This window comes from Trichoderma aggressivum (assembly GCF_033847375.1).
Source record: "Trichoderma aggressivum f. europaeum strain CBS 100526 chromosome Unknown scaffold_029, whole genome shotgun sequence".
NCBI classification, from domain to species: Eukaryota; Fungi; Ascomycota; class Sordariomycetes; order Hypocreales; family Hypocreaceae; genus Trichoderma; species Trichoderma aggressivum.
Genome location: NW_026946395.1, coordinates 220,516 through 244,981, shown reverse-complemented (window position 1 = coordinate 244,981; position 24,466 = coordinate 220,516). Strand labels below are relative to the sequence as shown.

The window sequence follows — 24,466 nt, the reverse complement described above, 5'->3', positions numbered from 1 at the left end:
GTAAAACGAAATGTGTGAAACAATAGAGTCAGTCTGGGCTTTACATCACACGTGAGCATGTAAAATGCTGGTCTGTGCCATCAAAAGTTTCATTAATTTGCGACCCAAGTTATCGGCATTTGCGGGCTAAGTAAAATCCCGAAAAGTAGGTTGATTCTGTTTTGTGGGCTGGAAATCTTGGCCTTTATGATGGAACTAAGTCTTGTGGTAATATTTATCGGCTATATGTTACAGTCAAATGATGACGCAAATGCCGGCAAAAATACTGAAATAGGCTAGGGTACGGAGTATTAAAAGAAGAAGATGATGAGAGCTGTTCGCATGTAAGGGGAAATCGGCATTTCCCTGATTTAGCACATTAGGTACGGAAAATTGCTTCAATCGAGATAAATGCGTCCTCTGTTTGCAGTGTTTGATGCTGCACGTTCAGTCGATACGCCCCCCTAAAATTGTCATCCGCCATCAAACAAGTCAGATCATGATCTTCCTTTGAACACGAAGTTGGTGGGGTTTTACGATAAGCATAAATAAATAATTCGGAACTCGGAATACAGTCAAGTGAATGGCTTGCCCCGGATGGTGACCGATGTTACATGAAACACCTATCCAGAGTTCATTGTCTTGTGTCGTGTATGCTGAACAGCAAGTCTGATGCCTTACCTGCCTAACCTTAAGCACCGCTCGGCTCTGAGGATCTACCACATTCATGACAATATAGTGCAATTTTACTCCGTAGAGCTTTCTAACACTAGATCCCCATATATCGATTCTTCACTGCAATTAACACATCGCAATAAAGTGCGAAAAAAAGTCAATGTTGGTTGGAGCGAGCAGCCCTACTACTATTTATAACGCCATAAGTACGGAATCGTTCAGTAAGATATAGCTACACCCGTTCGCTGCATGCGGATATAAATGCCAGTTTAAATCAGGAAGTTCAAATAACTAACTAGATTAAAGACTGATAGGAATCAGCCTACCTTCTTTTTTTCCCTACGGAAAATAACGGCGGAGATTCGTCATTAGACGACGTCCAGGGCGCATTGTGGCATCATTCTGGATCTCAAGGCAAACCGAAACCGACGACGACTTACAAGTTTGAAAGCTCGGTAATTGCATCCTTCTTCCATTTCCGATTTTATGCCCGAAATTAAATGCGAATAGTTGGTACTATTCTGTGGGCAACTAAATAGAAGCCCATCTCAGGAAAATGCTTCCGACGGCTCTCTCATAACAACAGATGCTTTTTTCTTTGCCCAGCAGATTTGCCCAGACGTTTGTAAAATGCCGAGATAATAGTGGAAGGCCGGTGTTGGAATGGCGGGGATTGGTAATATTTCCTCCAACCATTATCGACGGCTTCTCCATTTACGCTGCGACATCAGCATGGTTAGCGTGACTTGCCGGGGAATTCTTCCTCGTATGAAAGCGATTGTTTGTGAAGCTACAACACTCTGTCTGCGGAGCCGATTTTGCCGATATAGACACGGCTAGTGTGCGGGATAGGTGAATGGTGATAGGCTCAATTTGGCAAAACCAGTCTTTGTAAGGAACACAAATATGCCCGACGGGCAATTTTCCAGCGTCAAAGAGAGATCTGGATGATCTAATCTTCAGGAATCATGAGCCGAGGGCGAGATGTGTTGATTGGACGAGCGTCCTTCAACATACCAAATACGTACAAGACTAACTTGGGGGTGGATTCATATAGCGGCCGCCTTTCCCGTCTTGTGGCTATTGGTACTTTGTGCTTGTGATCCTAAACTGATTAAACGACCATCATGGGCAATGTCAGGGATTCCCCGCGTCGAAACTCCATTATGAAAGTCAGGATCCGGTAGTGTTGTGGAGTTTAGTCCGGGGAGAGATGTTCGGAGTGATGTTTACAATCGTCAAACTTGCCTTTCAGCGGTTAACTGCCTGGGCGTGATGTGTTCCGCGTGATAACCGACGGGCTTATAGCCTCATAGCCTGGAATATAAATACAGAAGAAAATGTAACACAAGAATCACCAACTTGTCTGGAGAACGCAGCTTTTCCTCGAGCCCCCATAGCAGCTCAGCTTGTTCCTCGGCAAAGGAACAGGTTCTTCACAATGGGCCTCCCTCGAGCTTTGGTTGCGGCACTCGCCTACGGGTCAATCGTTCACGCTGCCTACGATGTCTTTGACTATGTAGATCCTCTAATTGGAACCAGCAATGGAGGTAAAAATCTCTGCACGACTTAGTGTCATTCACGCGCAAAGAGAAGAGAAGAACTAACAATACACATAGGACACGTCTTTGCCGGCGCAACTCTTCCATTCGGTCTTGCCAAAGCGGTAGCTGACTCTGTGAATGACAATGCTGGTGGTTATGCCTCAGATGGCGGTCCCAGTCAGTTCATTATCCTCCAAAAATGCAATCATCGCATTTCTGGAATATCGTGACTAACAATGACTCTGTAGTCACTGGCTTCTCTCACATGCATGACAGCGGAACGGGTGGTGTAAGCGATATCCCCAATGGAGAATGAGGTAGATACAGATGCTAACACGTCCAAGGGCGCTTCTCTTGGAAACTTCCCATTGTTCCCTCAGAGCGGCTGCTCTGGTGGCAACCTTGACAACTGCTATTTCACCAAGTCAGACCGACAGTCTCTGCCAATTAACAGCTCCATTGAAGCGCATCCCGGATACTTTTCGGTTACTCTCAATACCTCCATCAAGGCGGAAATGACCGTATCGAACAAGACGGCATTGTATCGCTTCACCTTTCCTGACCAGCCTGTGCCTATGAAAGGTGGCGACGCAACTGGGGACAACGCGATCCCATATGAGCCTGTAATCTTGGCTGACTTAACGGATCTCTCCGACTCTCGGAGCAAGGGAAGCGTTTCTGTCGACCCTCACAGCGGAAGAATTACCGGCTCAGGAACATTTAATCCGTCTTTCGGAGTTGGCACGTACACTTTGTACTTCTGTACCGATTTCCAAGGGGCCAGTATCAAGAACACCGGCGTCTTCCAGAACAACAGAGCCGGTACCAACTTCAAGCAGCTCAACACCGAAACTGCCACCGTTACTGGCCCTCCCGTGCCCGGTGGCGCATTTGTCCAGTTTAACAAGCCTGGAAATAACCAGATTTTGGCTAGAGTTGGCCTGTCATTCATTAGTGTGAACCAGGCATGCAGCAATGCCCAGTCTGAGATCCCGAGGTTTGACTTCCAGGGAACTCAGGCCACTGCTGAGGACGCATGGCGACAGAAGCTGGGAGTTGTCAAGGTTGACACCACGGGAGTGAACACAGACATTCTGACCACCTTCTATTCGGGACTGTATCGCTCCATGATCTCACCTCAGGACTACACGGGAGAGAATCCTCTGTGGAAGAGCAACGAACCTTGTAGGTTTTATTTTCAAGACAATTTCTTTTTCAAGGCTGATTCATGAAATCGATTGGAGCTGACTGTAATAGACTATGACTCCTTCTACTGCATCTGGGATTCATTCCGCAGCATCCACCCGCTGCTTACTATCGTCGACCCGTACAGCCAAACGCAGATGGTTCGCGCGCTCATTGACATATACCGCCACGAAGGAAAGCTTCCGGATTGCCGCATGACATTCTGCAAGGGCTGGACGCAAGGTGGTAGCAATGCTGATATTGTGCTTGTGGACGCATACTTAAAGGGCCTTCACAAGGGTGTTGATTGGCAGACTGGATACGAAGCTCTGATCTCGGATGCCGAAGGTATGCTTCACAGCTGTCTCCTTTCCACTAAATCTACAAGTATGATGCTGACGTTCTGTTAGATGAACCAGTGAACTGGGGTATCGAGGGACGTGGTGGATTGACCAGCTGGAAGACGCTTGGCTATATTCCCACTGACGACTTTGACCCCAACGGTAAGACTCTCTTAGCATTGTAATATCTACGTTTGTATGAGGGAGTACTCACATATCATTAGGTGTTGGTACATTCTCGCGATCCATCTCTCGAACAGTCGAATATGCCTACAACGACTTTTGCATTGCCGAGATGGCCGAGTCCCTGCACAAGAAGGCTGATGCCGAGAAGTATCTCAAGCGCTCCAAGAACTGGAAGAACATGTGGAACCCGAATCAAAACTCGTACATCTACGTCACCAATCCCGATGGTTCTACCGGGTATGTGGACAGTGGGTTTTACGGCTTCCTACAGCCCAGATATCTGAACGGCACGTTTGGCTATCAAGATGCCATGATGTGCACTCCCATGTTCCGATTCGACGATTGTTATCTGGTGCCTACTGGCCACGAGGTAAGACTTATACTACATTTCTTCTATGATGATGAATAAGGTGGCTTCAAGACTGTATTTTCTTCCCTATTACTAACCTAACGTTTCCATCACAGACCTACGAGGGAAGCAGCTGGCTCTACACTTTCTTCGCCCCCCACGACATGGCCGACCTCATCACCACTCTTGGTGGCCCAGACACTTTCGTCAAGCGTCTCCAGTTCCTTCACAACACCCCCAACCTGCTCTACTTTGGTGACGAACAAGCCTTCCTTCTCGTCTTCCTGTTCCACTATGCTGGTCGTCCGGGCTTGTCTTCGTACTTTGCCCACCACTACATCCCCTCACAGTTTAACTCCGGTATCAACGGTATCCCCGGTAACGACGATTCCGGTGCCATGGGTGCGTTTAGCACTCTGACCATGATGGGCTTGTGGCCAATGGGCGGACAGAACGTCTACCTCATCCTGCCACCGTTCTTCCCTGAGATTAGCATCAAGAATGGACTGACGGGCAAGACGGCGACGGTGAAGAACATCAACTTTGATGGAGGATATGAAAATATCTATATCCAGAGCGCTAAGCTCAACGGGAAGCCGTATACCAAGAACTGGATCACGCACGATTTCTTTGCTAATGGAGGCGTGCTGGAGCTGACGCTGGGTAAGAACGAGAGTAGCTGGGGAACAGGCTCTGCCAGTCTGCCACCCAGCCTGGATCTAGACATCTAGAATTAGAAGATGAGCAAGTTTTAGTTTCCACACCCGTGTTGGTAGAATGAAAGAATTTTCACAAATCTTTTCGGACAGTCACTATTGAGCATCGTCACTCTTCCTCTAATTCGTTCATCAAACATGATGAGCGTCTTTCCTGTCGATATTAAAATTCTAAGCTGGAGTCGAGTATCATTGGTATAATAATGTTAACATGAAGCATCTTCACAACCTCCTACTCAATCACAATATTCTGGCCTAAGCTTCTCATCGGTAATCTCCCCACCAACCCTTGGAGCCCACCAGAAGCTCTCATCACATCCTTTGCATCTTCGGCAAAAGCCATCCTCACCCTCCCCACGCGTTCCCATGTCCCTCTTCCGGTTTTCTCTACCACCAACAGCATCACCGTCGTCTCTTCAACAAACCACAGTACACTCATTTGCTCTCCTTGTCCATGTCGCATCAGGTAACTTTTGAGGCTTCCTATGCACTCTTCGCCCCCAAGACAAGCGGTTTCCGTGCCACTCCCACGGCTCATTCGTACGTCGACGCTGAGGCCGCTGAATTGCCAGCCGTCAGAGTGTGGCTTCGCCTTGACCTTGTCCAGCACCAACGGATCCTTGACATGGAGGGCATATTTTCCGGGTCGGAATCTTGGAGGGCCGGCGGTAGCGCTCATTTGTCCTCCAAAGTCGTATATGACGGAGCCATCAGGCGCCAATACTGCCATCTCAGGCGAGTATGTCCACCTCACAGATGATGGTTCGTTTCTCGTCAGTTGTGTGGCCGCAACGTAATGATGGGTGAGTATCTTTTTGCCCTTCAGCTTCATCTCAGGATCGGGCGAAGCGAGTGTGATAGACGAGAAGAGTTCCACGGGACCGGACCATCCTGCCCACGACCAGCTTGGCAAATGAGTCCTCCGCGTGGCCTGCATGCCAACTTTGTGATGCCAGAAGCATGTCGATAAGGCGAATAAATGTCTCGTTCTCGGCATTCCATTGTTTTCTTCCGTCGGTTCAGAGGCCAGAGGCGCCCATATGGGGATTCCCACCAAATTGCTCAGTTTCCCCCTTCCAAGGGTGCTCTCTAGATCTCGCCATATTCCCAAGCTCGCATCTAGCGAATCTTCGTCCCGGCTGAGGTTCCTCCTCGTATATTTCACGATATGTTGATCGACTTCTCGGAACACACTCAGAGTGCTCGCCTCGCCCATCTTTTGAGGCAGCTTCTTCCACTGTTCCCAGCTGCCGTCCATATATGACACCCCGTTGAACAAGCCTGGACGAACAAAATCGTACATACGCTTCTCTTCGGCGTCGTGATAGAACTCAAACGGCAAGTCCAGTGCCTCGGGGCAGGTCATGCCATCGCACTCCCAGTACATCTGCTGTTCTGTGAAGACGAGGCGTCGTCGAGAAAGGAGTCCTTCCTGATAGGTCCATCCTCTAGTGTACCACGCTGATCGCTCGATGAGGAGGCGTGGATCCTGAAGGCTGGAAACAAGGGTCATGTTGGAAGTGGTGAATTTGTACTTTGGCTGAGCAGGCCTTGATGTCGATCCAATGCCAGGAAGGCCGTGCATGGCATTCTCCCCAGCGGCGGCAATGATGGTAAAGGCGGCTCCTCCGTATATCTCGTCCATCCGCTGAATATGCTCCCTTTTCTCCTGTGGCCTGTCATCACTCGTACAGAAGCGATCCACCCACAGATATCGAAAGCCAAGCTCAGTCACCACGGCGGCTGCATCTCGTACAACTTGTGGCCAGCTGCCATCAACGTTTGCATCGCCCCAGACATAGCTCAGTGCCACATAGTCATCACGCAGTGATCTTTCAACCACCTGTGGGCGTGACTGTGCACAGTCTATGAGCCGGAATCCCTGGATTTCCTTCCTCACCGGCCTCCGTGAACATCGTCCCTCGTGATGGGTGTCGCAAAAATGAAGCCACTCTCGCACAATGTTCATGTCTGCACTTTTGTCAATCTCCCGCCCCCAGATCCCTCTCTGCGTCCAAGAGGCATCGTCAGGTAGGCGGAATGATGGTGATGGCAGCGGAGATGCCGTTCCATCAGGGACTGCCAACTTCTCTGAGCCCGTCCTCCCCCTAGCCATGTCTATCAGCATCTCGGGTCGTGTCCGGAGCAGCATGCCCGATTCTCGGAACCATTCGGGGTCCACATCGGGATCCCGGCCGCCGCCCTTGGCCTTGGAGATGACGGAGAAAAACGCTGGGCTGAGGCCCTTGGATCGCCCCTTGGCCGGATGGTCCTGGCTGTACATCTTGGCCGAGTCGATGAAGTAACTCGTGTCGCGTGTCGATAGTGCCACTAGGTTATACTCTCCTGGTTCCTGGCTGGGCACATGAATCTCCCAAAAGAGCTTGCACATGGGACAAGTCGCGGCCCAGCGGTTCTCCTCCAAGTACCGAAGCCGAGATACAAAATGCTCTCTTGTCTCGAAATCTCCCGCAGCTCCTGCGCCATCTGCCGGCCTGGCGAAAGTGGCGTCGACTTCGTCCATGGTTTCTTCAATCTCCGCCGCCAGACGTGCACATGATTCACAAAGCGCCGGGTCTCGATTTACACCCAGCGACGACGGAGGCCGTGAGTTGGGCCGCGAGCCCGAGGCCGCGTCAGAATGCGCCGACGGACTGCGGCTCTTTTGCCCGCTCAAACGGCGGATGAGCGATGAGCGCCGTGACCCGGAGCCGTCGCTGGCTCCTGGCGACGAGTCGACGGTCAGATGCTGGATCATGTTTCGCAGGGGGTTCTTTGACCGGCGACGCCCCGGCGAGGGCTGGTCAGCAGCACCGGCAGATGCTCCGGGGTCCAGGTGGTCAGCCATGGTGCATTTCCGGGGCTCCGCGTGCTCGTATGGAGTGCTTGGTGTTGTGAGATTTGACGGCTGCTATCAGTAGGTATCGTCGTGATGTTCACGCCGCGTCAAAAGGGGGAGAGGGACGCATGTGTGTTTTATGTTACGAGTATCTGCTGCGTTGTTTGACGGCCTGGCGCCAAACCGCCTGACCCCAGGCGGCTGGAGATTTGAATGACTTGAAAGGAGCGAATGAGTTGAACGGCTTCAAGCAGGCCGGCAGGGGAAGAAAAGGGTCCCGTAAATCTAGCGAGGGGTTTCAGACCGTCTAAAGTGGTGGGTTTTTAATGAGGCGGTAATACAGAAAGTTTACGCTCCCGTTTCACGGACCAGGAATCTCTAGAGCAGCTGAAGAATGGACTGCCCATGTGATGAGAAGAGTTAATTATGAGGGGCTGGCTGAAGAGTGTAAAAGTATGTAGATGGATGTATGTGGCCTATATATATGCTACATGTATGCAACTTCCTCTGCCAGGGAGGTAGTACCGCCTCTTAATATTTTGAGAAACTCTAAGCCAGACAAACGAACCCATCAATGCACACACACACACATGCCTGTACACAAAAGTACATGTAGCCTCTCATCGACACTGTGCCACTGTGCCACTAACAATCGCAGTCAAGAAAAAAAAAGAGAAAGAAAAAAAACATGAACCCACAACCCCCCCTCTCTTGCAGGTGGAGTTTGCCTCATTTACTCTATTAATAACCGCAATCTTGCTGAGCCGCCCAGCGAAATCACATACTGATCCCATAGCCATTGAGGCGCAGGGCATTCATAAAGAGCTGACCAAAAGCAACCCCGGCAAGCCGCATTTCCCTGGCCAGATTGGGTGGAGAAAAGGAGGCAAGCCGCTGAGATTGCAGATGCTTTACGCCGCGATGGATCCCCCTTCATGCCTCATGCGTCAATGCACAGCTCCAATGCAAGATTCTGTCAAGGGCAGAGCTAGTCTGGGCTTCGGCTTTGCGCTCACAAAACGCCGTCTGCCCGCTCCATCGTGTCGTATCGTGATCTCTGTGAGTGGCGCCGGCTACCGACCCTGACGGCACGCGACCAGACAGCCATGCAATAGCGAGCTGCTAGCATTTCTCAGGCGGCTAGCACATGTTTGAAACAGGGAATCGGCCGTGAAAGTGGCCCTAGAGTCGGCTGTCGTGAGATTTCGACAGTGTGCTCACCGTCTGTGAGTCGGGGCTCTGATGCTCCTGTTCGGGCCATCCCTCGATCAACCCCATTCCACACATGGCATGCTCACGGCACTAAGATATTCAGCTCCTGTCCATGTTGGGATCTGATCCTCACCGCTTGGGTGCTTCTCTTTCTCTCTCATTTTCTCTCTCTCAGCCTCGTTATCGCGGGCGCTGCCTCAAGCTCCGCTCCGCTCGTCTCAGCTCAGCTCACGATAGGCACGGACAGAGACGAAACTAGGTGCATGTAGAAGGAATACGGCAAGATCCGCAGCACGTTTGTGCACCAAAAAAAAGCCCGAGCCCAGTAGATTCATCCTTGATTCTTTTGTCTTTGCATGCATCTATTTGATCCATGCTCCATACTTAAGATGGAATATGCATGGATTGTTCCGCTCATGATCTCGAAATCCTTCACGAAAATAGAATCCAAATAATACTAAGCCACCCTTTGTTGCTTGAGCTACACAATGACGACCCATCTTACTTACTTATACTAACAGCCAGATGCCCGCTTCTCTCCACTCATCCCGAGCACTGACATGTATTGCGCCGCTCCATACGGCCGGATTACGACTTTTGCGATGGTGTTCACAAGACCGGAGGCGGAGCGCAAGTGTAAGCTAACACAATCCATTGGAGACAGGGCATACTTCGTACGGAGCACATGGACGTGCACCAGGCTTTACATGAATAGTGATCCCAAGGCCAAGCAACAGCAAGATCCATACCGACACAGGCTATGTCGATATTATTGAGAGGCTAATTATGGCGAGATGCCATTTTTAGGTCGCTCAAGTCCAGGGCACCAGCTTATGTGGAGGCAAATGCTTGATTCTTATGCCCAAGCAACGAGGCATTATTCTGTAGTTACAATATAAGAAGGACTTTCCATGAATCAATTTGCCCTCCACACACCCAGTTCACGCTTTTGAGTATAATTAAAGACGGTGTATTTACTTTGATCCGTCTCGTCTCCATTTCCCGCCTCATAGTTGTTGGGCAGAGGGCAATATTTTATTTTGCTTATTGCAGGGTAGGCCAAATTGACGGAACTGATCGAATTCTCTTCGCACAAGAGCGCCTAATTTATAGTAGAAAAGAGAATACAACCTTGAAAGAATACCTATTCGTGAAGTTAGATTATGAGGCCTAGACTCTGACTTTAATTTTTCAGCTATGCTATATGAAACGATTGGTATTGTCTTTGCGCTTTGCAAAATGTCTTCTGTGAGCAACATTTATTACAACTTTGTTGAAGCATTGTATATTCCTCGATATAGAAACAGACAATGGTTTTTATATGCATATATGCGGTAATTGATCTATTAACTGTAGCTATGAGTGACTGGGCGGCCATTTTGTTTCTTAAGGACGGCACGTTCTTGTCGGCTGTCAATGTCCGACTTCCTAGGAAGTCGCTCAACTTTAATGCATGTCAGCATTCAAACAACTACCTACCTAGTACATAACGCTCAACTTTAATGTATGTTAGCATTCAAACTACATAGTAGTTATACTCGCTCAACTTTAATGCTTGTCAGCATTCAAACAACTAGTACATGGTAGTTATACAAAGCAAGCACATATTCTCATAGATGAAGTCGATGGTAAAACCATTTCAGTATTCTTAATTAGATCTAGAGTGTTTTATCCACGACTGTCCCATGTTGCCCCGTGATGGCACAACGGGTAATAGTTTGTAATGGGTACGCTGAAGCCCTCCATAGATGTTCGCAAGAGATACAAAATCGGAATGTTTTCTACGAATTAAGACGGAGGCGCAGCAGGCGTTTTCAGATGCGCAGTCCAAAAAACCTTAATCTTCCCTTCTTCAAAGATGATATAATGACAGGCCTTGATCATGTCGGGCTGCTCGGGAGGCCCCAACTTCCAGTGAAGGATACCCAGGTTTTGTGTGACAGCAATATATCCTTCCTCGTCATGCAACATGTAAAACCCGGGGAGTGCAGCCCGTTCCTTTTGAATTGTCGCATTTACATTATCCCGGCCGCGAATGATGGAATTGTCGCCGGAATGTTCGCGAGGTTGAAACCAGGTGACATCTTCGTGATAGATCGGCTCCATTGTCTTGCCGCGAATTGCTTGATCCGGTTCCCCAAAGACTTGTTCGATATGGATGTTCATCACCTTGCGCATCGTTTCCGGGTCTTCGCGCAGCGAGGCCGAGACCGATACAGGAGATAGTTGCTGGGACGCCATTGTGAGCCAAGTGTGGTGTCGTTGTAAAAAAAAGAAGAGTGTCAACTGATTGTGAGGTGCCTCAGTAGGTAGATTGCCAAAGCAGGCAGCATTGATAGTATTTATCTCTGTTGCGATGCCATATCTACCTTTGGAATCACTGGAATCACTGGATTTTAGTGCTGACTGACGTGGGGTTGGATAAAACCTATTAACATCTGATTCACCTTTCTTTCTATCTTGGCAACCTATCGCGACATGAAACCGTCACTTGTCATGTATGACTAAGAGGGTTGCATTCGGAATATGGTCCGGAGATTTGGAAGATCCTCCAATCGAGTTAAAGCTTGATATGACTAGACCACATGTCCAATTGGCATTCGTTCATTCCACAGCCATGGACTGCTCTTGATGAGCTTATCTGCTAATAGAAAATGGAGATAAATCATACCGTGTTTAGAATATTACTTCTATACTAAAATCTCATGTATCTGAAGATATATATAATCACGAGAATGCTTTATTTGTTCTTCCGGTAATATCTAGATGTCTTGATGCGGTCCTCACTCGCCACTGACGACATGATTTCGGGGCTAGTTGGGGGTCTTCTGCCGAAACTAGACTCAGCTCTTATATGCCTTCACAGTACGACATTTCGCGGCATTCGAAGCTTCGGAGCACTGTGCTTGCGGCCGAATTCATTTGGCTCTGATAAAGTTTCGGACTTGGCCATGTCGTGATCGGGTCATTATTGTAGGACCCCTTGAGTATATAAACAGTGATTAAGGCATGCTATGTCGGCTTTCACAACACATAGCTCTAAACCATCGTCCAATCGTCAAAACTAGTTTCAATGTCTCAAACAATCAAGACTGTCAGTATTCCCAACATTGCGTGGGCGACTGCGGCCGATATTCAATTTCCGCCCAATTTTGACAACAACAAAAAGTATCCTGCTGTCGTGAGCGCTCACCCCATTGGTTTATGCAAGGAGCAAACCTCGGGCAATATCTACGGGAAAGCATTAGCCGAAGCGGGCTTTGTGGTTGTCGCTTTTGACGCGTCCTTCCAAGGCGCCTCTGGCGGTGAGCCTCGCTTTATTGAGGACCCATAGTTCCGCGTCTCCGACTTCCGCTTCGTCGTCGACTACATTCAGACGCTCCCTCATGTCGATGCTGATCGAATTGGAGTTCTTGGAATTTGCGGTGGAGGCGGCTATGCCATCAACGCAACCATGACGGTTCATCGTTTAAAATGCTGCGTTGGCATCACGCCTGTCAACTTTGGTCGTCTCTCCCGCGAGGCGTTTAGCAATTACGACCCGGTTGACGCTCTCGAAAAGATGGCTAAGCAGCGTACTATTGAAGCTCAAGGTCGTGAACGTCTTGTTATTAACTTACTACCACCAAGTGCAAGTCATGACGAGTTTGTTTCTAATGACGTTACACCGGCCGCATATCATTTCTAATCTCGAGAGTCGAAGAGCTGCTTTACAGGCCGCACTTGAAACCCTTGATTGCCAGCAATCTTTCTTTGCGCATGCCAAGCCGCATCATTACCAGCTGTTTGCGTTTGCTTTCTACACTGTTGATGCCTCATTTCTAGTCTCCATCATCACGATTCTATTTCCGCCGCAGAATAATGAGACCAGACAAAGAATCAGCCACAGCCTTCAACAAGCGATTGAGAGTCTCACTATTATGCAGACTTCCAATGTGATAGCGGCTTCAGGCTTGGATATTATCCAGCGTTGTTATCAAAAGCTGAAGAGTACTCTTGAATCATCTGGTAACATATCTGACGCGAGGACGCCCTTCTATAACACCCCAGTGGATGGACTTCATAATCTGATGAAGGACCTCGGCCAACAGGACTTTAACCCACTTAGAGGTCCGCAAACTAACATTTCCCAGTCGGATAGAATTTCGGGACTTGCTTCTTCAACTTCTCTCTCTCAACCGAATCCAGATGACTTCAGTTAAACGTATTGGTTGGATCAGCTGAGTGTTATTGATCTACTCATCTATGACTAAGATTCTGGCAATCTGTGGGAGAAGATTTATTTTGACTGATCACATAATTAGCTGTTAGCATAATTCTCTTTCTACCTTTGACTTTAGAGACTTGGCGTCCAGTACCAACTGCTGCTTTCCTTTCTTTCCTGTAGCTGGGGTGCGGGAAAGCATTGCATTACTTCATTCACTTTCAGGTTTCACACTATTGTATATCATGGATCAGCAATGAGCATTATTATCAAAACTCAAAGGGTGGATACTTGTAATTTGAGTGCAGGTAGCGTGGGCATCCATCGCAGGTTAATACGTAGCGTCCGCCATGGGAGATTCTCGAAACAGTCTCATCTATCGGAGATATTAACAATTGTCGATTGCCTGGTCCACCTTATGCATCTCATACGCAACGTCATTGTTACTCCTAGAAGCATAGCTAACAAATTGAAACTTTATAAGTTCTGACTAATTGTACCTATGAGGTTGGAGTTACTGGAGTTAAGAGCTCGGCCGAAAGATTTCGGCTTTAGTACTCCTCTCATGCCAACTCGTCGCTATGAGCGTCTATCGGCCGATGAATTTTCGGCCGAACTGCTTTAAAGTTCAACTTTCCTCTAAGAAGTTCAAAAAGATAAAAAGCAGCAGTGGGAACAGAAGAGGTGAACTGAATTCTCATCTGTATTATAATACTTTATCTGATCATCAATACAAGTTAAACCTATTTGCACCATGTCCCAAATTTCGATCAAGAAAGGCCCCATCAGCCTCGCCGGCCTTCTCTTTAAACCCACTGAGTCGTCCAAGAAGACACCAGCTTTCGTTATTGTCCATCCAGGTGGTGGTGTTAAAGAACAGACTGCGGGAACATATGCGAAAAAGCTTGCCGAGGCAGGTTTTACAACAATCGCCTATGATGCATCCTTTCACGGCGCCAGCGGAGGAGAACCTCACTTCCTCGAAGATCCAAATGAACGTGTGAGCGATGTCTATGCCGTCATCGATTACCTCTAAAATCCTGACTCTGTAGACTCGGAGAGGATTGGTGTACTGGGAATCTGTGCTGGAGGTGGTTACGCAGTTGCTGCCGCCAAGGGAGACCAGCGATTGAAGGCCGTGGCAACCGTCAGTATGGTGAACATTGGAGACTCAGCGCGACTTGGATGGGATGGGGATGAGGATCCCTTGGAGAAACTCGACAACTTGAAGGCGACAGCAGCTCAGATCACGGCTGAGGCGAAGGGTGCTGAGCGTGCAGCTGCGCCATATGTGCCTCCCCAGCCTGACGACAAGACTCCTCGAGATATGAGGGAGGCCAGCGACTACTACTTTACGCCGTAGGCACAGCATCCCCGTGCCGAAAACAAAATGCTGTATCTCAGCTTCCCTCGTGTTCTCACCTTTGATGCATTCCACCTAGCCGATGTCTTCCTCAAGCAGCCAACTGTTCTCATTGCTGGTTCGGATGCTGGATCGCTGTGGCATACCGAGAAATTGGACAAGCTCATTGGCGGTGCGACTAAGAAAGTCATTGTTCCAAAGGGAGCGCACGTGGATTTTTACGATAACGAAGTCTACGTGGGTCCTGCAGTGCTGGATGTTGCCGAGTTTATGAAGAAGCACTTGTCTTGAACGCTCGATGATGTTTTGGCACTAAGTGCGGTCACAAAAATGAAATGCTTCTGTCAATAATTGTAGTGGCAGTTTTGTAATAGTTTATTCGTACTTGAACGGCCCAATAGAAACCATCCTGCTGAGTATACGAGAGCTTCTGAATAATTTAGATTTAGTGGTTTAAATCCTAAACATCTACTGGACGTGTTTATTTGTTAAATGTTTGGCCGATTGCGTAAAGAGTTGTGATTTCAACAAATGAGGCAGGCGCAGGAGAGAAGGCAATAGGAAATAGGATAGCTACAATTAAATTGACGGAGCCGACACAGTTATTTAGGTGTCGACACAAGATAAACCAAGAGCCCAATGCGGTGCGTAACCCGGTCATTGCCGATAGAAACGCTGTTCATTTGCTCTAGAAGGATTTAAGTACTTGCAACATGGAGCGAAGCCGTTGACACTAAGTTTCTAACTCAACTGAATTCCTTGTACAAGATCATGGCTGGAGAAGATACCTGTGTAAAAGGTGTTACAGGTTGTTACACCACGCAAGTCCGCTCTCGTTATAAGCACCATAAATATTCCAGTCACTCAGTCTATTAATGGCCAGAGTATGCCACTTGTGAATCAGCTAGAGAAGGGTCATTGGTAATATATATTGTGAGGGTCAATTGGTGTAAGTATTGCAGTTACAATTGATTTAGTTCTTTCCTCCAGCTCTACCATAACACTGTGACCTCTTTGTTTGCCTTCGCTCCCCTCTTCATTCTCCTCTTGATCCATTTTAACAGGCTGCTATGCCCTCTTTTCTTCAAAGAAGGTTGAAAGGTCGAGCTCTGCTGAACCTGAACCTGGATCTGCCTGTAGAGCTCAATGTCTTCCTTGTCCTCAATGAGTTGCGTCTCCTCCTTCAAGCCGTTGCTGGTATCAGAGGAAAACTTTGAGTTTGAGATGCTGTAATTATATTCTTTACCGGTCAGTGTTGTGCGCCCCAGCCTGATATGGCTACTCGATGCATTAGTTAGAGTGAGTAGAGACCACCGACCGCATTTAGGACATGTGCGACCACCATTTTCGGCCTCCACACTCTCTGTAGAAGCATGGCAAGACGGAAATGGACAACGCCCAGACCTTGCCGATAGCTCATCAAGAACAATAGACATGGACAAATGATCGTCTTGCCTTACTGCATGCTGCCATGAGGCCTCTGCCAGTATCCTGCCCCCACGGGCATTCATAATCAGGTACTTCCCCATATCAACGCGAAATTTTCCAGGCTTATCCAAGAAGATTACTCTCAGCAATTCTTTGAAGCTCGTCCACTGCTGGCAGAGCTGGTAGGGCAATGACATCGTTTCACCCAATGCTGTGGTAAATTGTACAGTTGGGAGATACACGCGCATTGGTATGTTATGATCGATTCGCTGAAGCGTTTTCTGAAGACTAATGAAGAGATCCATCAACTTGGATAGAGCTGTTCGCATCTCTTCTGTAAATGTGGCACAAATTCGAATCATTTTGCGCAGCTGCTTGGTGATTTGGTGTAGGTGCATCACCCCTGATGTTAAAAGAGACAACGTCTCGGTTACCATTTCTAGAGTGCTTTTTGTCTCAACTCGAGTATGGTTCGCCATGGTCTCGATTTTCTGTATGGATTGACGAGCTTCGTCTACTTTGCCCCCCAATTCAGCAACAGCGGAAGATTGAGTTTCTAATTCCATTTTGATCTCTCGCTGCTGTACTAGAGAAGTATCAACACGACCATTGATAGCCTGTAGGACTCGACTGTGAGCCAATATCTTGCTCTCCAGGCTCAATGCGAGATGGCTCCTATCGTTTTCGGCAACTGATATTGAAGTAACAGCTTGGGTCATCAAAAGAAGGTTGATTGTCGCAACATGGCTTGCTAAAGCCGATCGCAGCTCTTTTATGTCCTCTTTCAGCATGATGTTAAATTGCATCTTGCGGGGGAGACCCTTCAATGTATTATTCGCGATGTCGAATGATCCAAGACGTCTCTCAAACTTGGAGACCTTGTCTAGGAAGTTTCGGAGCGGCCTTTCGCACGCGAGGGCGGTGGCTCGAATGGACGTAAGTTGGAGGAGCTCATGTTTTGCAGGCTTCAGAGTCTGGAGGTGGCGCAGAGCTCGTTCGAGTGCCTCAAGTTCGATTAAGAGGGATTGGTATTCAGGTGCTGCTTCTCCATTCTGTTCGTTGTTTCCCGTTAGTAGAGCTCAGTATGCAGTGACGAAACGATGCCCAACGGAGTTATAAGAACCCTAGATATTTGCCTCAATACATACCCCGCGAAGCTCGACTGCCACTTTCCCAATGAGCTGTCCAACAGTGAAGAAGTCACTAACCGAGAGTGAGAACGGTAACGACATTGAGATTATCGACAGTATGGACGATTGTTAAGCACGTGGAAGACTTTAGATAACATGTAGTTGATGCTGTAGCGGCCCAAGGCTCAAGTTTTACAGCCCGACGCCTTGCACAGCCCGACGCCTTGCACAGCCCGACGCCTTGCACAGCCCGACGCCTCGCACAGCCTGCAAGCTGCACGAAGACACTTACCATGGAACAAATATAAACCGAACAGCCAATCAGTATAAAGCAATACAAAGTCAATACAAACGCCAGTTTTAAATACTATATACCCTATAAGATATTGAAATAGTTTAAACAGAGCTGTACCTGTATGTCGATCGGATCAAAAAATGCAAAGGCCATATCACGAGTATTCATATATATCAAAGATGCATGGCATAGGAAGAATAGTAAGGCTACAGCTCGTGTAATAAATTATATTAATGGTGAAAACTTGAGCAGAGCTGCGACTTCTCTGGTGAAGGGCATCGGTCTTCGACGAGTATGATACCTGTGGTTTGTGAATACTATGGGTTACATTGGTTTCCCAGAGTAGAGGATTCTATTTATCTTTTTAAATATATTCTAGACTATTTAAACTAGAAAAATCATATCTCTGGATGTTATCTTTAGTCTCGCGAATACTAACATGATCGCTTTACAACATAAAGCTTTCAGCTACCATCTTTAGTCCCAGGCGTAGATTGGGTTCGAATACACTATTTCTACATACGGTAAGCTACAGCTCAGAGCTCATAAGTTCTTAAAAATGGATTTATCTATCACCAACAAACTATTGTATAGAACTCGATGATTTAACTATATAAAGCTTTATGCCACCAATCACATCTCTCGTTAGCTGTTGGATCAGGAATAATTATTGGGGAGTTCGGGACCAGATTAAGAACAGATTTGTTGGTCGCGTACGGAGGGATCGAAACTCTAGCAATGTGTTCGGACGGCGCACCATTGTTAACGAAACTAGCGATGGTTTGTTGAACGAACTGGGAAATGACAGGATCGACGTCGGGGAATGGACCATTGGGGAAAATATAGGCCTGGTCGCCACCATGAAGCGCTGGTGGGATCGAGAACTGGTACCCGAACGCCGCCGTGCCTTGTTGCATTGCACTGTTTAACAAGGAGTTCTGGTTGCAGATGAAGATTGTTTCAGCAATAATAAGTTGCGCTCGTTCAAGAGGGGTTTTGTAAGGATACGACCCATCATAAGTCGGCGAATATAGTGTGTCGAACACAAAATTGAGGTTTCTTTCCGACATTTGCGGAAACATATCCCGAAGCTGCTGACGCAACAGCGTTTTGTTGCCAACGGCTCTTGGATCTATGAAGAAAATTCCTTCATGGCTCATATGAGAAGATAGAATAGAGATGCCCTTTGAATAGGAACCCTGAAGGAGCAGTTTCGTTGGCATAGCAGGGACAAAATCGCCGTCAACAGTTGGGCCAAAGATAAATGTGCCGTATGGTGCCTCGGCGATCTGTTTAGCATTTGCTTCAATCAGAGTGGCGGAGTCCAGAGCTCGAGCCTCTTCAAGAGAGCTGACGTTGAGAAGCGAGAGAAAGTCGTGAAATACGTCCTCCTGCAATTGAGTCCCTGGATTGGGAATAAAGGCTGATGACTGCGTGATAGCTTGGCGGAATGGTGAAGGTTTCACGCCGCCGTATGCCGTAATCTGGTGCATAATTGACCCGCCACCCGCTGAAATACCCATGACGGTGACGTTATCAGGGTCTCCGCCGAACCTGTGAATGTTCTCTTGCACCCATTCGAGAGCGAGTCTCTGGTCATGAAGACCTGCATTCGCTGTACCAGTCTCTTGCAAGGTAGGGCCTGAGAGGAACCCGAAGGCTCCAAGGCGATAGTTCATAGCTACCCAGATAGCACCTTGGTTTTCACCTTGCTGAGAGGCCGCAATAAGACCTTGGGGGCTTCCAAACATAGTCTTATCCCCAAGGACATAGCCGCCTCCCTGAAGCGCATTAGAATAAGCCACTGTGCTGAAGAAACAAGCCAGACAGCGGACTTACATGAATCCACACCAAGACAGGAGCTCCCTTTGACTTGGAATGTTCATGAAAGACTACTTTTGGAACTAGCACATCCAAAACGAGACAATCCTCAGTGGTCCGAGGATCAATTGCTGGAGGCGGCGAGTTGGCCAAAGTCTCCTCAGCTTGCGTGTAGTTGAATGGGAGCCTGTCTGCTGCGTAATCGGCGGCAAACAGACCCGCCATTCCATTCCATTTACCGTTAGATTGAGGACAGATCTTTCCAATATTACCATCTTGAATCTCAGACTTCCGACCTCTAGGTGGAATAGGTGCTTTAAATCTCAGAGGACCCAAAGGAGGCTCCGCATATGGTATGTTGGTGAAGTTGTAAGTGTTGAATGTTTCCTGTACCTGATGGTTAATAAACAGGACCTGGATTGCTTAGGAGTGGGAAGTGCTCACATCCAGGGAGATGGCGCGGTGAATCTGGTAGCCTAGGTCCACTGTCGGGAGACTTGAATCATTGCTTAGGATACTGTTGGCAAGTGCCAACGAACCAAGGAGGAATTCGACAGCTGTATTCATGGTTCAATATGTCAACCGTAGATGATCCTATGTATGATGGCTGATGGAAGAGCTCCTGACTAGAGATCAAGTGAGTATTTATATGTCCGTGTATCCCCAAATTAGTATAAATCGTCGAAAAGGCGGGCTTTAAGGAGTAGCAATTGCAACTCCGCCATGTCCCGCTTTACCGCACTTTACGGTCGAGAGTATCACTCCGAGTTCCGATAGCATTTTGTTAGTCCGGTTGAATACGTCCCTCGCGAGGCCATGATTTAGCTTTCGGTTGCCGAGTTCTCTAGCCGTTGGTTCCATCTTTTTAATTAACATGAAAGCGAAGAGTCATAGGTAGATGCAAATGTTGCAGTCCCGTTTCTTTACAATTTGTATTCTGAAACCCCATCAGGCTAGGTGATATGAAAGGATGAAAAGATTCTAAAATAATGTACAAATATTCTACAATCTAGCTATTACAATGACAAAAATAACTACATTCAAAGAAACAAAATGACATAACCGTCAAGTAAATAACCACGTTGATTAGGAGTATTAGCTAGACTGACATAGGAGTCAAAAGAGTTATGAGTAAAATAAGAAAAAAAGATGTATGGAAATGTATAAATTTGTTTTTAATAGCTACCCCACAAGAGCAACCCGGCCACTCCTAATATACTCCGCAGGATTGGTAAAGAACATCTGAACTTTCAGTCAGCTGATTGCATGGACACTTTTAGCGTGCGGCCGCACACTAGTTCAGGGATATAACATCCCTCTCACTTATTATACCAAAGTGACCATTCTCTTCCTGGAAAGTATCCATCTACGGGCGAGCTTCATGGCTGAAAGCTCAGTTGCGGTCGAAACGGCCGCTCGTGCTTGTGCTGCATGCCAGAAGAACAAGCGTCGCTGCGATAAGAATGTCCCGAGTTGTTCGTCATGTAAAAGGTAAATTCATGTTTTAAATCGTATCAGTAAATGTTAATGCCTGCATAGGTTGCGCCGCCCTTGCGATTACTCGGGGCCGACAAATGGTACCGATGACTCGGCCAGTCTACGCTCTAGAATCTTTGAACTGGAACAGCAGGTTGCTCGGTTGTCAAACCAGACGCCATCGAGATTGTCAAGTCTCGAAGATACAACGGCTGCGCCAATGCTCCACGATGCTTCATCCAAGACATATTTGAATTCCCTTTTCCTGGATTCAGGGCTCTCGGAATATTGCATCAAACCTAATATTGCGGTTAATGTTTCTATTCCCCAAGAAGTATTTACCGCCATTGGGGATCAATTAGCCGTTGATCATATAAAAACTCAGTATTTTCGATTGATGAATACTTGGATGCCTATTTTGAACGAAGCCAAGTTTAACAGACTGATCAATCATCGGAGCCAGAATGGGCTTAGACCGGATACCGCGCTGCTATTACTGTCTATGAAACTCATTCTCGAAGTGCCAACAAACAATGATGCAGAACGCTCAGGCCTCTACGTGATTGCAAAACAGTTCTGCCATACACTGGACGGATTGTATACTTTGACGAAACTGCAAGCTACTTTGATCATTGCGGTGTATGAACTGGGTCACGCCATATTTCCGGCGGCTTATACGTCTATCGGTACATGTGCTAGTCTTGGTATTACCCTCGGCTTGCATAATAAGCTGGCTCCGCAAATGCTACAAACACCACGGAGCTGGGTGGATTGGGAAGAAAGACAAAGAGCATGGTGGTACGTGGTTATACTCGACAGGTCTGTAGACACTCTCTCCTTGGATAGCTTTGGTGTTAACGTCGTGATAGATATGTCGCAGCGGGAAGCGACCAGCGCTCATTATTCACGGAAGACCCAACTATTGACACACCCATTCCCGTGGATGATGAGGCTTGGAAAAACGGGGTATGATGGTCAGCTCGTTACAGACCACAATATTCAACTAATAACGTGTCGGAGTAGGAAATCGTGCCTCCCGAAAGACTGTCTTTAGCATCTGCTACAAGCATGCAGATCAGCCCATTTGCACGCGTGGCTCAAGCGTCACATTTATTAGGAAGAGTGATTAAGCACTGCAATGATCAAGCTAGCGCGCCTGCATTTATGCTCGAGGACATGGAGTTATTACACCAAACTACATCCTCAATTTTGTCTCTGTTAACTGAAAACTCTGCCGTCGCAGGAGCTTTCTATCTCGCACAGTCTCTTTGTTTGAGGTAACTATACCCTTTCATGTGCTTCGTGCAAGCGAATTTTAACGATGTCAGTGCCCAGATGAAGCTCAGCGATCACCACAGTTGTGACTCATTCAGCGAAAACATGCCAATTGATATAGAAACAGCGGCACTTCTTCGTGAATGCATGGATCGTTCCATTGCCAAGATGAAGGAGAACTGCTCTCGAGTCGTGTCCTTTGCCCAGGTGCTGATGAAACTGACGCAAGACTCTCACTTGGTGTGCCTCTCCCCTCTAGTGTTGCATTGTCTGTATCGTACATCCGTTGCTCTTTCGTGGATGGCTATGGAAACAAGCAATGAGCAATATCTCATTGGGAAGACTATTTGTGTAACCGCTCTTCAGATGATGGATACCAGATGGAAAGCTGCAGGTATTGTGTCTATCAATGGTAACCCTATTGTTTCAAGTTTCAACTCTAACAGACGTGTAGGAGCCTACCTCGAGCTTTTAAATGTAGCAGAGCGGGAAATGGGACAAGAGACTTTCTAAGAGAGCAAAGTAATGCAGTTCCTCCAACTCGACAAGCTCCACGAAAACAGGGTACCATAGGCTGTATGATACCGATCCCCTATTCCTCAGCAACTCAGGCACATACATCCACCCTCATCCTCGCGCCGTTGTTAAGTCACGCGGGATCATTACCGATACCAGGGCCCTCAACGGGTCCATTATATCTGATATCATGTAGACAGAAAGAAGTAGCCGAAGCTGATGTTGATGGGGCCATGACTATCGGCCGTTTGAAGCGTTCGGCTTTTGTTGCATTGCAAGAAATTAAGGCAAAGGCGGAATAGGGACATGTACCTAAGGCCATGTTAAAACTTAACTGGGTAGCGGCAGCCGTCGCAGTTGTAGTACGATTCAGTTGGCTACGGATCAGTTTACTATAAACGACTCAAGTCATAGCCATTTTATGTATCGTAAATAGGGGGCATGGAAGGTACATGTGGTATGCTGTGGGTAATGCGGGAATGTGCGGCCGATCTTTTTGTTTTTGCAAACGGCCAAGGTTTAGAACTCGACTCAGCTTAACCGCAGCGGCCGCAACGTCCGCAGTGGGGCTTCGTCCACTGGGTGGATGTACTGATCGGAGTTTCAGTAAGCAATAATAAGAAATAGCAAGTTGAGGAGTCAACGTATACAAAAGGCAATGTATCTGCTGTTTCTCAAAAATACCATCAAATGCTTCAGTTTCATACAACAACAATCTCTCTTGTCTATATTGATTCGGATTCAAGGACACCATGGCTTTCCATCCTGACACACTTCCGGATCTTGCGGGAAGAGTTTACATTGTAACCGGAGGAAACACTGGCATGTAAGTCTGTTAACAATTCGCAACGGCCAAGTGGTAACTTGGACTTCTTCTTGGGTCTTGGTCACCCCTATTGACAATGTACTGCTGCTAATCGATGTATCATCAGTGGCAAATCCACAGTGGTTCACTTAGCAAAGCATAATGCAAAAGTGTATATGGGAGCACGAAATGAGGACAAAGCCCGTTCTGCTATCGAAAGCATCAGAGAGGACATTCCTTACGCTGAAATTGAGTTCTTGCTTATGGATATGATGGATCTCAGCTCTGTGGTAGCAGCAGCAAAGGGCATTCTACAGAAAGAGTCGAGATTACACGGAATTGTGAATAACGCAGGAATCATGGCTGTGCCCCAGCAGACATCAAAGGATGGTTACGAATCTCAATGGCAGGTATGGTTAATACGCCCTATCTGGCTGCAGATAAGAAGCTGAACTGACCTTTTCCCCAAAAGACCAACTACATGTCCCACTGGTTGTTGACGAAGCACCTCTTACCGCTCCTAGTGTCAACCGCGGCATTATGCGCAGAAGGGACGGTTCGGGTGACGAATGTTTCCTCAATCGGCCACAAATACTACACACCGTCTACCGGTATTGACTTTGAAGATATCAATCAGGTTAAAGGTGGTCCTTGGTCTCGCTATGGCCAATCCAAGCTAGCAAATGTCCTACACAGCAAGGAGTTATTTCGCCGGTATGGGCCTGAAGGAACAGAACTTTCCACCAGCGACGCCCCAATTTGGACAGCAAGTGTTCACCCCGGTAATTATGACACGTAAGCTCTTTACAAATGCTCAGCTTTTATCCGTGATTCACTGTCTAACGTATTGCAGGCAACTAAACGAAAATGCAAAAGGGCTCGCAACTGCAGCAGCGGTCTTAGGGCCGATCTTGAAGTGTCTTAAGGTAACACCTTCAGTTGATGTCGGGTCTTACAACTCTCTATATACGATTGCGAGCCCTGATTTTTCTGTTGAACTCAATGGGAAATACTTTGTCCCAGTGGCAAAAGTTGAGAAACCTAGCAAGTTTGCAGAGGACTCCGAGCTGGCAACCAAGTTGTGGGAGTGGACAGACAAAGAGATGCAGGCCAAAGGTTTTATATAA

At 47.5% G+C, this 24,466-nt stretch overlaps 8 protein-coding genes across 8 annotated transcripts; 4 read left to right on the top strand and 4 right to left on the bottom strand.

Moving 5' to 3' along the window:
* Positions 1–2,095: 2,095 nt before the first annotated feature.
* Positions 2,096–4,990, top strand: Triagg1_6990 (CAZyme family GH92; the record flags this gene model as incomplete). Its single annotated transcript, XM_062901675.1, has 8 exons — positions 2,096–2,204; positions 2,274–2,375; positions 2,447–2,487; positions 2,543–3,383; positions 3,456–3,731; positions 3,794–3,886; positions 3,949–4,280; positions 4,376–4,990. The coding sequence occupies 8 exons, from the start codon at positions 2,096–2,098 to the stop codon at positions 4,988–4,990; spliced, it is 2,409 nt and encodes an 802-aa protein (XP_062754062.1).
* Positions 4,991–5,207: 217 nt separating this feature from the next.
* On the bottom strand, positions 5,208–7,823 carry Triagg1_6989 (uncharacterized protein; the record flags this gene model as incomplete). The annotated part of the gene is made up of 1 exon (XM_062901674.1): positions 5,208–7,823. One exon carries the CDS (start codon positions 7,821–7,823, stop codon positions 5,208–5,210), a length of 2,616 nt encoding a protein of 871 aa, XP_062754061.1.
* A 2,991-nt stretch (positions 7,824–10,814) lies between these two features.
* Triagg1_6988 (uncharacterized protein) lies at positions 10,815–11,267 on the bottom strand (the record flags this gene model as incomplete). The annotated part of the gene is made up of 1 exon (XM_062901673.1): positions 10,815–11,267. The coding sequence occupies one exon, from the start codon at positions 11,265–11,267 to the stop codon at positions 10,815–10,817; it is 453 nt and encodes a 150-aa protein (XP_062754060.1).
* Positions 11,268–12,099: 832 nt separating this feature from the next.
* Positions 12,100–12,714, top strand: Triagg1_6987 (uncharacterized protein; the record flags this gene model as incomplete). Its single annotated transcript, XM_062901671.1, has 2 exons — positions 12,100–12,294; positions 12,361–12,714. The coding sequence occupies 2 exons, from the start codon at positions 12,100–12,102 to the stop codon at positions 12,712–12,714; spliced, it is 549 nt and encodes a 182-aa protein (XP_062754059.1).
* A 1,270-nt stretch (positions 12,715–13,984) lies between these two features.
* On the top strand, positions 13,985–14,884 carry Triagg1_6986 (uncharacterized protein; the record flags this gene model as incomplete). Its single annotated transcript, XM_062901670.1, has 3 exons — positions 13,985–14,228; positions 14,283–14,589; positions 14,635–14,884. 3 exons carry the CDS (start codon positions 13,985–13,987, stop codon positions 14,882–14,884), a joined length of 801 nt encoding a protein of 266 aa, XP_062754058.1.
* Positions 14,885–15,585: 701 nt separating this feature from the next.
* Triagg1_6985 (uncharacterized protein) lies at positions 15,586–17,253 on the bottom strand (the record flags this gene model as incomplete). Its single annotated transcript, XM_062901669.1, has 2 exons — positions 15,586–17,073; positions 17,170–17,253. 2 exons carry the CDS (start codon positions 17,251–17,253, stop codon positions 15,586–15,588), a joined length of 1,572 nt encoding a protein of 523 aa, XP_062754057.1.
* Positions 17,254–18,051: 798 nt separating this feature from the next.
* Positions 18,052–19,834, bottom strand: Triagg1_6984 (uncharacterized protein; the record flags this gene model as incomplete). The annotated part of the gene is made up of 3 exons (XM_062901668.1): positions 18,052–19,227; positions 19,286–19,654; positions 19,712–19,834. The coding sequence occupies 3 exons, from the start codon at positions 19,832–19,834 to the stop codon at positions 18,052–18,054; spliced, it is 1,668 nt and encodes a 555-aa protein (XP_062754056.1).
* Positions 19,835–23,286: 3,452 nt separating this feature from the next.
* Positions 23,287–24,466, top strand: Triagg1_6983 (uncharacterized protein; the record flags this gene model as incomplete). Its single annotated transcript, XM_062901667.1, has 4 exons — positions 23,287–23,360; positions 23,467–23,749; positions 23,812–24,134; positions 24,193–24,466. The coding sequence occupies 4 exons, from the start codon at positions 23,287–23,289 to the stop codon at positions 24,464–24,466; spliced, it is 954 nt and encodes a 317-aa protein (XP_062754055.1).